We start from the raw sequence: 14,797 nt of genomic DNA, 5'->3' as shown, positions 1-14,797 counted from the left end.
ACCCAACCCCAACCAACCAATTTTCCCCTGCAACCGCTGCAATCGTGTCTGCCTGTCCCGCATCGGACTTGTCAGCCACAAACGAGCCTGCAGCTGACGTGGACTTTTTACCCCCTCCATAAATCTTCGTCCGTGAAGCCAAGCCAAAGATATATATTTATATATATATATATATATATATATATTTATTTATATATCTAGATATAGATATATAGATAGAGAGAGAGATAATTTAATTCAAACAGGAAAAAGACCCCCCTCCCTCTACCCTCTAACCATCAACAAAAGAAAAAGAAGAAAGAGTGAAAATATAGGACAAGAGACCCTCAACAGAAGCACCCCATATTGTAGAACTTATTGTAGTGTACGGAGACCTATTTTAGGAGAAAGGAAATGTTGGATTTTTATTTAAATATTCATACCCACACTTTGTGATATGTAAATCCGAATTTCTGAATGCCATCTCTCCAATCCCAAATTAAAATCTGTCTTCCAAGTTCTTGCAATACACTTTCTAGCTATTGCCAAAGCAATTTTACAAATTTTGTTTGGAACATATTCAATTTTAGTTTGGGTTTAACCCCCCCTTAATATTACCCAATTAAAAACAAAATTGGATCCTATGGGGATTTAACTCTGATTTATTCTTTCTATTGCAGCAAGCACTTTAAATGTGTAGAATGAAAGGTCCTTTTAATACAGTCTATTGGTCTATTCTAATATCAGATGGAACTTGGTGCCTTTTTGTTGTTATTTTTGCTCGTGCTTTTTGAGGCACCTTGGCGTTTTTTAAACTATGTTTAAGAGGCCATACAAATTAGTTTGAGGTTCAAGATGTTTACAAGATTAATTTTACATTGCTGCTGAAGGTATCAAGAGTTTTGCATACTTGCTGGAACAGAAATGTATGACATTGTAATTTAGCATGAGCTTTGAGAACTCTTTATGCCAACATTTCTGATTTATCAAATTTGAGTCACCTTTCTCTGAGGAGCATAGAAGGAAACCTTTCCCTCCCTCCCCATGGAGGAATAATAAAATACTTCAATGTAGCAATGGTCTGTGCAATCCTTCCTATTTCCACTGGCTTTCCCTTCAATTGAATCCTGCTGTCCTACATTTTTTAATACTCTTTTTAAAACAAACCTGATTCTTGTAAGGTATTCTGCAATGTCTATATAAATGTATTACCCTGTATCATCTCATTTGTTTTCTGGTCGTATATTTGTACTCTTCCAACATCAATAAATGACAACTATTTTCTATTATTAACTTTTGTATTTTTTGAAGATCACTTTGAAATCTTCTCAATTTTTCTCCTCTTTATTGGAGAAGTGGATGGTATTTTTTCCCTTCTCCACTTCAGTAATGCCTGGATGAATCTATTCTTCATGTATTCACTGTGGTACCAAAACTCCACAAACTGGTTCAACTTTTAGCTATTCACGAACAAGAAAAAATGCATGGCATAGATTGTCTTGTGTTGTGCACACATTCAATGTACCAAAATTGTTACCTGCTGCAGCCAAACATGAACTTTTATTTTTTGAAAAAACTCATTACAATGGTGTATGTTAAATTATCCCTTTACAGAAAGAAATGATAAATATGTTATGTAAATATACTGTATATTCATACAGATGGTGCAAGAAAACAGAAGTGGAGTTTTAATAGTGTAGACAGATGTTTTTGTGATCCATGGTAGTTTACAATAAGGGAAGTTCAAGAGCTTGCTAGTCGGATTAAAAATTGTTCTTGAATGTAGAGCTGCTGGACTTCAGTACATTCTTCCTGAAGGTATGATAAAAAGTGGTGACCTGGATAATGGCAGTCCTAAATGATGTTAACTGCCTTCTTGAGACAGTGCCTCTCATGGATGTTGATTGCGAAGTGAGATTGAATTGGAATAACATCCAATTCCATTTAGCAATTAAATATTTGTTGTGCCTTGCCAATTTTTGCCAGATTTCTACTATCCAGTGGTGCGCAAGGGCAATCAGCCAGTTTGGTTCAGAGCCACATTGTAAAATGGAATATGGCAATTGCTCAGATTTGTTTGTTCATGGGCTGATGATGTGCATGCAGATTCTAAAAGGCACCTATTAAACCACTAACTCTTTCTTTGGCTTGGCTTCGGACGAAGATTTATGGAGGGGTAATGTCCACGTCAGCTGCAGGCTCGTTTGTGGCTGACAAGTCCGATGCGGGACAGGCAGACACGGTTGCAAGGGAAAATTGGTGGGTTGGGTGTTGGGTTTTTCCTCCTTTGTCTTTTGTCAGTGAAGTGGGCTCTGCGGTCTTCTTCAAAGGAGGTTGCTGCCCGCCGAACTGTGAGGTGCCAAGATGCACGGTTTGAGGCGATATCAGCCCACTGGCGGTGGTCAATGTGGCAGGCACCAAGAGATTTCTTTAGGCAGTCCTTGTACCTCTTTGGTGCACCTCTGTCACGGTGGCCAGTGGAGAGCTCGCCATATAACAGGATCTTGGGAAGGCGATGGTCCTCCATTCTGGAGACGTGACCTACCCAGCGCAGTTGGATCTTCAGCAGCGTGGATTCGATGCTGTCGGCCTCTGCCATCTCGAGTACTTCGACGTTGGAGATGAAGTCGCTCCAATGAATGTTGAGGATGGAGCGGAGACAACGCTGGTGGAAGCATTCTAGGAGCCATAGGTGATGCCGGTAGAGGACCCAGGATTCTGAGCCGAACGGGTGTGGGTATGACAACGGCTCTGTATACGCTAATCTTTGTGAGGTTTTTCAGTTGGTTTTTCCAGACTCTTTTGTGTAAAAAGTATTTTTCATTAATTGAAGCTATGACATTAAGTGCTTGAGGTTTAAAACACCATGCACCTTTAGAAGCAAATCTTTAGTGACTATTTGAGGATTATTTTATTAGTAGCAGCACATAACTATGAGTGTGGTGGAAAAACTGAATTAACAAGAACTTGATCACATGAGCTGAAGTAGGTGATAAACTGAGCATTACATAAGGGAGGGGAGAATCCATTCTATAAAAACTAAGTCAGTGAACCTGACAATGGTTAATACATGGAACACTCAACTGGGTAAGGCTGTGGAAGGAAACTCTTGAAAATTGATTTTCTTGAGGTGTTTCTGACAATCTTTGATCATCGCTTGTCATTTCTGAGAACGGGTCATGCTGATGAATGAATCTGGCTTTGTTTGTATATTCTGACTGACTATTATATTTATGGTTTTTTTTCTAATGGTTCATTTTGCAGAGTCCAATCCTAATATTTAATAGTTAAACCAATAACAAATTCTGTGTGCAACAACTTTCTTTTGATCTTCAGAGTCAAGTAATCCTGGTTTTGAATTGTCCCCACAGGTGCCCAAAGTGAATTCCTACCCTTGTCCTGTTTGTTATCGGGTCTACCCCATGCAGAAGAGACTAACGCAGCACTTGAAAACACACAGTGCTGAAAAGCCACACATGTGTGATAAGGTATCAGCATTTCCTCTGTTCTCTGAAAATATAGATCTTCTAACTTCTCAAAAATATTCTTATAAATTTATCTTTTATTATTGAAAGGCCTAGAGCTATTCAATGCCCTTAGGATGTGATTGCACCACACTTGAAAATAAAATTTTGTTACGCTGCTGAAGAAGTTTAGGAGAACTGATGAAGCTCAGATACAGGAAATCCATGATGGACCTGATGGAATATTGAGAAACAGTGACTTAGTGTGCAAGTATTCCTGAAAGTAGCAACTGGCAGGCAAGGTAGTTAATGTGTAGAATACCTACTTTCACCAGCTAGAGCATAGAATATGAGAGGATAGAGATTGTAGTACAACTTATTGGGCATAAGTTGGAGTATACAGTACACTGTTCTGGTTGCCACAGTATGCAAAGAGTACCATTACCCTGTAGAGGATGAAGAGATTCATCAGGGTGTTGTCTGGGTGGAGCATTTCACTTAGGAGGAGAGACTGGATATATACCATTTGTTTTCCTCGGAAGCAGGGGCCTGATTGAGGGATACAAAGTTGGGTGCATAGATGGTTTGAAATTTCCCCATCACAGATATGGAAAACCAGAAGGAAATGGTTTAAGGTAAGAGGTGTAATATTTGGAGAATGTTTGGGGAAGATATTTTTTAATTCCAAGGATGATTAAAATCTGTCGATGGGTTTGTTGGAGTGGAGGGGGGAGGGGGTGTGTGGTGTTGGTGGTCATGGAGACAAAAACTCTCAACATTTTAAGAATCGAGACAAAGCATGTGTTCAGGTACTGGAATACAGTTAGTTTGGAATGGTTGGCTTGGATATTGTGGTTCTTGAATACATGACCATAATTCTGACTAGCTCACTTGTAAGTTTCAATGGGGTACAGACCTAGATTGTGTAACCTGTATTATTCTTCAATCTTTATTGCAGTGTGGTAAATCATTTAAAAAGAGGTATACATTCAAAATGCATCTACTTACCCATATTCAATCTGTTGGAAACAGCAGGTAAGTCTGACTTTTTAAAGTTACATTGTGATACAGATTAACTGTGCTGATGGATTGAAGAGATATTCTATGAAATAGCAAAATCTAAGATGGTTTGATTAATTTCTCCCTTTGCCAAAGTTCCATGGGTTTTCTTTGTGGAGTAAGGTGAAATTCTTTATACACAAAGTTAATAAAGTTTAGGAATGGGCAATCATGAAATCAAATTGGGTATATTTATCAGAGAGATCCCCAGAAAGATGATATCTCAAAACAATTTTGGTAAGTCATTTGGAGGAAAGTAATAGTTTTTTTGCAGAATAACATTTGAATGTTAGTTCACAAGATATTACATAAACCTGGGGAGTATTTCTTGGAACATGCAAAATATTGATTTGTAGCGGCAGCTACACTGCTCCTGCAATAACACACACATCCAGACGGGTTGAGCTCAGTGAGCAGACTAGTTTATTGCAGGCTGTTGGGTTGCACTTGCACTCCCAGCCTGAACCTGGCTGAGAATCGCACTGGAGGGCGCTGACGTGTGGCTCACAAGCAGGGCCAGTTCGTCTGCCTAGTGGTGAGCCGCCACAGATTATTTAATTGCCAGTTTCAAGGGTAGATGGATTGTTTTGCTTCACTTTCCATGTTTTGAGCTCTTCAATTTTAAATCCTGCTATTATCTGCATGCAGGGAGATTGAACATTTAGCAAGTTGCTGGTTTTTAATTGACATAAATCTTGACCAAGAAGTCAGAGTTGAAATGTTGATCTTTCAAAAGTTAAATATGGAAATGCATCAACAAGCAGATAAATCTGAGGAGTAACCTGATGGAGTAGTGGTCGGTAGGGGAACTCCAGCCCTCTCCAGAAAAGTTAAAAAATATAGAGAAAAAGCAAAGGCACAAACATAAAAACCATAACAAAGTGAAAGTAAAAGTGGAGAAAATGGCAGTGAAGAAAAAAAACCAAAAACAACGGGAAGAAAAGAAGAAGGAAAGATGTCGGAAGAAGAAGGTGAAGGCCTTACCTGTACGAGGAGGCCCGCTGTGGACAGAGAAGCCCGCTCCCTGAGGTCAGTCGAAGCCCCGAACTCAGGACAAAAATGGCTCACGGAGCCAAACAAAAGTGCGCAACTGCGCATGCGCGATGCGCAAGACAAAAATAACACTGACAGGAGGGGGGACCAGCTGAGGAGTAGATCTCCACAGCTGAAACAGACAACTACAACACAACAGCAAGAGGAAAACATAGAAAATAACGAGAGCAAGAAAGAAGAGAGTAAAAATAAGAAAACCAAGAAACAACAGATGACCAACCCAGAGGAAGAAGACCAACACCAAGACACTTCTAATAAAAATAAGAAGACCAAAAATACCCAACAAAATAAAACAAACAACCCAACAAGAAAACCAGAAGAGACAGAGGTAAAGGACACAGATCCTGGAGTGGACTCAGAAGAAGAAGAGGAAGAACACAGAGAAATGGAAGATGAAGGGAAGGGCAAATACATGGATTTTTTTTTTAAAGAATATATGGAAACAGTGAAAGAATGGCAGTCACAAGAATTCAGTGAAATAAAAAGAAGAATAAAAAGTACAGAAGAAAAAGTGAATAGATTAGAGATGATCATGACAGATATAGGAAAAAGAGTAGACAAGGTGGAAGAACGAGAAACAGCCATAGAAATCAAGTAGATGACTTAAAAAAGAAATTAGAAGAATCTGATAAAAAGGTTAGAGACACAAGAGCTGTTAGCTCAGAAGATAGATATAATGGAAAATTATAATAGAAGAAACAATATAAAGATAGTGGGCCTTAAGGAAGATGAAGAAGGCAAAAATATGAAAGAATTTATAAAAGAATGGATCCCCAGGGTCCTAGGAAGACCAGAATTACAGGAAGAAATGGAAATAGAAAGGGCACACAGAACATTAGCCCCAAAACCACCACCACAACAAAAACCAAGATCCATTCTAGTAAAATTCCTAAGATATACAACAAGAGAAAACATATTGGAGAAGGCAATGAAAAAAATAAGAGAAGACAAAAACACCACTGGAATACAAGGGTCAAAAATGTTTTTTCTATCCAGATATAAGTTTTGAACTGAAGAAGAGTAAGGAGTTTGATGCGGCAAAAACGACCCTATGGAAAAAAGGTTATAAATTTATGTTAAAATACCCAGCAGTACTTAAAATAGTTATTCTGGGGCAGCAAAACAGACTATTCTCGGATCCGGAAGAAGCACGAAAATTTGCAGAACAACTACAAAACAGACAGAGAAGAAGAGATGTAACAAGAACAAAAATGACAACAAACTATATGCATGTGTGTATGTAGGTATATATAAAAAAAGTAAGGAGGGAATTAAGAGAGTGACCTTTGTTATATATGAAGATTAAAATCTTTTCTGGGGGGGGAAGAATTACAGTCACTGCGAAATCAGTTGACGCTTGCGAGTGAATTCGCAAATCCAAATGGAGAGGGGAGATATGGTTGCCCGACAAAGGGCAACTCAGAAAGGGGAGGGACTATTGGGGTTAAAGGAATTTTAGATATGAGAATAGTGGAAATATTTTGTTTTAGAAATGTCTTATAATGTGTTCAAAAAAAGAAAGCAGAAATGGATAAGAAGGGAAGATGGTGATGAGGAAACGGAAAGGAAAGATAAACTAAGTATGAAATGGCTATGTTGAACTATATGACTTTAAATATTAATGGAATACATAACCAAATCAAAAGGAAGAAACTGTTAAATTTACTGAAGAAAGAAAAAAAATTGATATAGCAATCATACAAGAAACACATCTAACTGAAGTGGAACACAAGAAATTAAAGAGAGATTGGATAGGACATGTAACAGCAGCATTATATAATTCAAAAACCAGAGGAGTAGCTATATTAATCAATAAAAATGTACCAATCAAAATAGAAGAGGAAATAATAGATCCAGCAGGGAGATGTGTAATGATAAAATGTCAGATATATTCAGAATTTTGGAATTTACTCGATGTATATTTACCTAATGAAGAAGATCAAAAATTTATGCAAGATATCTTTTTGAAGATAGCAGACACGCAAGGGAACATACTAATAGGAGGGGATTTTAACCTTAATTTGGACTCAAACATGGATAAAACTGGGAAAAAAAAACTAACAGAAAGAACAAATTAACCAATTTTATAATTAAATCGATGCAAGAAATGCAACTTTTGGATATATGGAGGAAACAACACCCAAAGGAAAAGGAATATTCATATTATTCGGGTAGACATAAAACATACTCAAGGATAAACCTATTCCTATTATCAGCCCACATTCAAGGGAGAGTTAGGAAAACGGAATATAAAGCTAGACTATTATCGGACCACTCACCCCTGTTATTGGCAATAGAGCTAGAGGACATCCCACCAAGAATGTATAGATGGAGATTAAACTCCATGCTACTTAAAAGACAGGATTTTAGAGAATTCATTGAACGACAAATTAAAATGTACTTTGAAATAAATACGGAATCAGTGAAAGATAAGTTTATACTATGGGATGCAATGAAAGTGTTTATCAGAGGGCAAATAACAAGTTATGTAACTAAGATGAAGAAGGACTACAATCGGGAAACAGAACAGTTGGAAAGGGAAATAACAAATATAGAAAAAGAATTAGCAATAAAGGAAGATACAACTAAAAGAAGAGAATTGGCAGATAAAAAAATAAAATATGAAACACTACAAACATATAAGGTGGAGAAGAACATAATGAAGACAAAACAAATATTATGAGCTAGGAGAAAAAACGCACAAAATTCTAGCGTGGTAGCTTAAGACAGAACAAACTAAAAGAATGGTATTGGCATTAAGGAAAAAGGACAAGCAAATTACATATAATCCAACGGAGATCAATGAAAACTTCAGGGAATTCTACAAGCAACTATATCAAATTGAAAACGAAGGGAAAGAAGACAAAATAGATGAATTTCTAACTAAAATTGAACTACCGAAATTACAAACAGAGGAGGAAAATAAATTAATGAAACCATTTGAAATAGAAGAATTACAGGAGATATTAAAAAAAACTACCGAACAATAAAACACCAGGAGAGGATGGATTCCCAATAGAATTCTATAAAACATTTAAAGACTTATTAATTCCTCCCCTTCTGGAAGTAATCAACCAGATTGATAAAACACAAAGCATACCAGATTCATGCAAAACAGCAATAATTACAGTAATACCAAAGACAGGGAAAGATCCACTTACACCAGCGTCATATAGACCAATATCTTTACTTAACACAGATTATAAGATAATAGCTAAACTATTAGTAAACAGATTAGCTGACTATGTACCAAAAATAGTAAATCTAGACCAAACTGGATTTATTTAAAAAAAGATGAACAACAAACAATATCTGTAAATTTATTAACTTAATTCATGCAGTAGAAGGAAATAAAATTCCTACAGTAGCGGTTGCTTTAGACGCAGAGAAGGCCTTTGACAGAGTAGAATGGAATAGAAATGGAATAGTAGAGTAGAAAGTACTACAAAAATTCAGCCTACCAGAGAAATATATTAATTGGATTAAAGCATTATATAAGGGGCCATTGGCGAAAGTGACAGTAAATGGATATATATCAAAACAATTTAACTTAAGCAGATCAACAAGGCAGGGATGTCCACTATCTCCCTCACTGTTCGCGTTAGCTATAGAACCACTAGCAGAACTGATAAGAACAGAAAATAAAATAAAAGGGATAAAAATAAAAGAGAAGGAATATAAAATCAGTCTATTTGCAGATGACCTCATAGTATACTTAACAGAACCAGAATTATCAATAAAAGAATTACATAGGAAATTGAAGGAATATGGAGAAGTGTCGGGGTACAAGATCAACGCAAATTAAAGTGAAGTAATGCCAATGAATAATGCGGATTTCTCAAAGTTTAAGAAAGAATTGCCATTTAGATGGCAAACGCAAGCAATGTGATACCTAGGTATACAACTAAATAAAAACCTCGGCCATCTATATAAACTCAATTACCATCCATTAATGAAAAAATTACAAGATGACTTAGAGCATTGGAAAGACTTACCACTAACACTGATAGGAAGGATAAACTGTATTAAAATGAACATTTTCCCAAGGATACAATACCTATTTCAGTCATTAACAATACGCCTAACAGAGAAATTCTTCAAGGAGTTAAAGAAAATAATAGGGAAATTCTTATGGAAAGGGGGGAAACCGAGGATAGCACTAGATAAATTAACAGAATGGTACAAACAAGGAGGCTTACAACTACCAAACTTTAAAAATTATTATAGAGCTGCACAATTAAGATACATATCAGATTTTTATCAAACAAGGGAAAAACCAGATTGGACCAGATTAGAACTAGATAAAATAGGGGAGAAGATACCTGAACATATATATAAATGGGATGAAAAATTGGTACAACGTAGGAATTCACCGGTATTGCATCATCTGCTCAACATTTGGAAGAAGATTCATGTAGAAAGGAATAAAACAAATTACCAAATACCAAAACTAATATTGACGCAAAATCAGTTAATCCCTTTTACAATGGATAACTTTCCTTTAGAGAATGGGAGAGAAAAGGGATCAAAAGAATAGAAAATTGTTTTTCGGGAAATAAATTATTATCCTTTGAACAAATGTAGGATAAATATAATATAACTCGCGATACAATGCATACTACCAACTGAAAACCTACTTGAAGGACAAATTGGGAAACAGTCTGAGGTTACCAGAAGGAAGAAATTTTGAGTATGTGCTTACAGACACAATGATAATTAAAAAATTTGTAACAAACTTGTACATCAAACTGCAAGAAAAGGAGAACGAGGAAATAAATGGTAAACCTAAACAAAAATGGGAACAAGATTTAAACATAAAGATAAAGAATGAAACATGGCAGAAGCTATGCTCTGGAACTATGAGAAATACAATAAACACAAGGTTACGCATGATACAATATAACTGGATACACAGGCTATACATCACACCTCAAAAGTTAAATAAATGGGACCCAACAGTATCAGACAGATGTTTTCGCTGTAAAAAGGAAATGGGAACAACAATTCATGCAATTTGGACATGTGAGAAAGTGGAAAAATTTTGGGAAGATCTAAACCAGATATTAAATAAAATCACAAAAAGCAATATACCAAAAAACCCAGAGATCTTCCTCCTAAGTAATATAAGAAACATAGAATTTGGACTTGATTTGGATGGAGCACAAAAAAGATTTGTTATGATAGCCCTAGCTGTAGCAAAAAAATGTATTATGTCAACCTGGAAATTGGAAGACAACTTGAGAATACAACAATGGTATATAGAAATGAATAAATGTATTCCATTAGAAAAAATAACATATAATTTAAGAAATAACATTACAATATTCGAACAAATATGGGAGCCATACATGAAACACAATAGAGAAATCCTACCGTGGACTTCCACCACCTAAAATGACAGAAGGAGAAGATAACGAAAAGAACTGACTCAGTAAAATTTCTTGTTTATTTTTATTAAGTGACAACATTGTTTAATGGGTTTAATGTATCTTATAGATTGAGCTTTAAATAAATGGGAAAGGGAGGGAAGGGAGGGGGGAAAAAGGGGGAGAAAACGGCACGATATATTTAAGAAGAAAAATGTCTGTATGTATCTTGGTTAATATGGTTTATAGTGTGAAAAATAAAAAATAAATGCTTTGTTAATAAACTATCAAAATTTAAAAAAAAAACCAAGCAGATAAATCTGAAATTAATAAAATTTGTTCTATTAAGCAAAGAGATTGAATAGACTTACAAGGTTCATCCTGAGGAGTCACATGATGGAGTAGTGGCCGGTTGAAGAATACCAACCCTCTCCAGAAAAGAAGAAATAAAGTGAAGAAAATACAAAGTTCAAGAAACACAAAACACAACAAGTAAAAGATAAAGTTGTGGAGAAAAGAAAGAAAATGGCACACAAGAAGGAAAAAGTAAAAACAACGGGGGAAAAAAATGAAAAGATGCTGGAAGAGAAAGGAGAAGGTCTTACCTGCATGAAGAAACAGGGAGCCGTCATGGAGAAAAGAGCCCGCTCCCCAAGGTTGGTGACGACCCCACCGAGTTGCGACCTCCCGACCACTGGACTGCAAAAATGGCTCTCTGAGCCAAACAGAAGCACGCAATGCGCACATTAAGGAAAAAGAAAACACCGACGGGTGGGGGACCCAGCTGAGGAGCGAACTAACACAGCGTGACCAGCTGAGGGATGCCCGACATCAGGGCTCTCAGCTGGAAGAAGAGGAAAGTGACAGGAAAGGGAGTGATAGGAAAAAAGAACAGCAACAGGAGCCCCAACAAATGACTAGCCCAGAAGAAGAGGACCAACAGCAAGAAGCCATGCAAGAAGACGCCCAGTAAAGTGAGGCAAGCAGCTCAACAAGAAAGTCAGAAGAGACACAGACAAGGAAGAGAAGTAGAAGACACAAACACAGGTGCAGACACAGAAGAAGACCAAGCTCTGCACAGAGGAATAGAAGGTAAAATAGATGGACAGTATATAGATTGAAAAGATTTTCAAGAACAAATGAGAGCATTAAAAGAATGGTTGACATTAGAATTAGTGAAATGAAAAGTACAGAAGAAAAAGTGAGTAGAATAGAGCTGGTCATGACAGAAATAGGGAAAAGATTAGAAAATGTGGAAGACGAGAAACGGCTGCAGAAATGGAAGTGAATGACTTAAGAAGAAAATTGGAAGAAAGTGACAAAAAAGTTAGAGTCAGAAGAGTTGTTAGCTCAGAAGATGGATATAATGGAAAACTATAGGAGGCGAAACAACATAAAAATAGTGGGCCTAAAGGAAGATGAAGAAGGCACAAATATGAAAGAATTTATAAAAGAATGGATCCCAAAGGTCCTGGGAATGCCAGAAATACAGGAACCTCAGACACAACAAAAACCAAGATCCGTTTTAGTAAAATTTCTGAGATACACGACAAGAGAAAATATACTGGAGAGGGCAAGGAATTAAATTAGAGAAGACAAAAAACCATTGGAATACAAGGGTCAAAAAATTTTTTTTTTTACCCAGACATAAGTTTTGAACTCCTAAAGAAGAGGAAAGTGTTGAACACAGCAAAATTGATCCTATGGGGAAAAAAAGACTGTAAATTTATGTTAAGATATCCAGCTGTGCTTAAAATATTTATCACGGGGGAGCAAAACAGACTGTTCTTGGATCTTGCGAAAGCACAAGAATTTGCAGAACACCTGCAGGACAGAAGGAGAGATGAAGAGATCTAATAAGAATGAAGAACTATGACAAACTACATATAAAGATGTAAAAATAATGTATAAGTAAGAACTAAATAAGGGAAAGAAAAGGGAAGAAATGAATTAAGGGGGGGACAAAAAAGAGGGTGAGCTTTGTTATATGTGAAGATAAAAGTCTTCTGGAGGGGGTTGGGTGGGAAAGAATAACAGTCACTGTGAAATCAGTTGACGCTTGCGAGTTCACAATCCAAATGGAGAGGGGAGTTGTGGTTGCCCGGCAAGAGACGAGGGGCAACTCAGAGGTGGGGGACGTTTGGGGTTGAGGGAATTTTAGATGTGGGAAATATTTTATGTTTTAAAAGTGTTGTCATACATTGAGTTCAAAAAAGCAAAACTGAGAGATGAAAATGGGGAAAAGGGGGAAGGTGGTGATGAGGAAGCAGAAATGAGGTGTAAACAGAATATGAGATGGCCACATAGAACTATAAACATTAATGGAATACATAACAAAATTAAACGAAAAAGGCTATTAATTTTCCTGAAAAAAGAAAAAAATAGACATAGCATTTGTGCAGGAAACGCATCTAACTGAAATGGAACATAATAAATTAAGGAGAGACTGGGTAGGGCACGTAGCGGCAGCATCATATAATTCAAAAGCCAGAGGTGTCGCTATATTAATAAATAAAAGTGTACCAATCAAAATAGAGGAGGAAATAATAGATCCAGCAGGGAGTTATGTAATGATAAAGTGTCAGATATATTCAGAATTTTGGAATTTGCTCAATGTATATGCACCTAATGAAGAGGATCAAAAGTTTATGCAAGCTATTTTTTTTTTGAAGATTGTAGATACGCAGGGGTCTATATTGATAGGGGGGGATTTTAACCTTAATTTCGACCCAATGTTGGATAAAACTGGACAAAAGACTAGCAAAAAGAATAAAGTAGCCAAATTTATGGTTAAATCAATGCAGGAAATGAAACGTATGGATATATGGAGGAGGCAGCACCCAAGGGAGAAGGAATACTCATATTATTCGAGTAGGCATAAAACATACTCAAGGATTGATATGTTTTTGTTGTCAGCCCTTATTCAAGGGAGAGTTAGGAAAACTGAATATAAAGCTAGATTGCTATCTGATCACTCACCCCTGTTAATAGGAATAGAACTGGAGGACATCCCACAAAGAACATAGAGATGAAGATTAAACTCCATGCTACTTAAAAGACAGGAAATTAGAGAATTTATTGAATTTATTAAAATGTACTTTGAAATAAATACGGAATCAGTGAAAGACAATTTTATATTATGGGATGCAATGAAAGCTTTCATCAGAGGGCAGATAATAAGTTATGTAACTAAGATGAAAAAGGGCTACAATCGGGAAATAGAACAGTTGGAAAGGGAGATAGTAAGTATAGAAAAGGAACTAGCAACAAGGGAAGATATAACAAAAAGAAGAGAATTGGCAGACAAAAAAATAAAATCGAAACATTAAAAGAACATAATGAAAATAAAGCAAAAGTATTATGAGCTAGGAGAAAAAACACACAAAATATTAGCCTGGCAACTTAAAACAGAACAAGCTAAAAGAACTGTATTGGCATCAAGGAAAAAGGACAAACAAATTACATATAACCCAACAGAGATCAATGAAAACTTTAAGGAATTCTATGAACAATTATACTGAACTGAGAACGAAGGGAAAGAAGACAAAATAGAGTTTTTAGCTAAAATTGAACTACTAAAATTGCAAGAAGAGGAGCAAAACAAGCTGATAAAACCATTTGAAATCGAGGAAATACAGGATATATTTTTTTTAAAAACTGCTGAACAATAAAACACCTGGAGAGGATGGATTCCCAATAGAATTCTATAAAACATTAAAGGAGTTATTAATTTGTCCTCTCCTGGAAGTAATGAACCAGATAAAAGAAACACAAAACTTGCCAGATTTATGTAAGACAGCAATAATTACAGTAATACCAAAGACCAGGAAGGATCCGCTAACACCAGCCTCATGTAGAACAATATCTCTACTTAAT

The 14,797-nt window shown here is 36.3% G+C and overlaps 1 protein-coding gene across 3 annotated transcripts in view; it reads left to right on the top strand.

Annotated features, from left to right (window-relative positions):
- Window positions 1-14,797, top strand: part of znf335 (zinc finger protein 335) — a 91,231-nt gene that overhangs the window by 27,977 nt on the left and 48,457 nt on the right. For all 3 annotated transcript variants that reach the window (XM_069884652.1, XM_069884653.1, XM_069884655.1), the window contains 2 exons: window positions 3,351-3,467; window positions 4,402-4,478. In XM_069884652.1, coding sequence (XP_069740753.1) covers window positions 3,351-3,467; window positions 4,402-4,478 — 194 coding nt within the window. The remainder of the gene's footprint in view (window positions 1-3,350; window positions 3,468-4,401; window positions 4,479-14,797) is intronic.

Source organism: Narcine bancroftii, chromosome 6, assembly GCF_036971445.1.
Source record: "Narcine bancroftii isolate sNarBan1 chromosome 6, sNarBan1.hap1, whole genome shotgun sequence".
Taxonomy (NCBI): domain Eukaryota; kingdom Metazoa; phylum Chordata; class Chondrichthyes; order Torpediniformes; family Narcinidae; genus Narcine; species Narcine bancroftii.
This window is presented reverse-complemented; position numbering and strand designations above follow the sequence as displayed.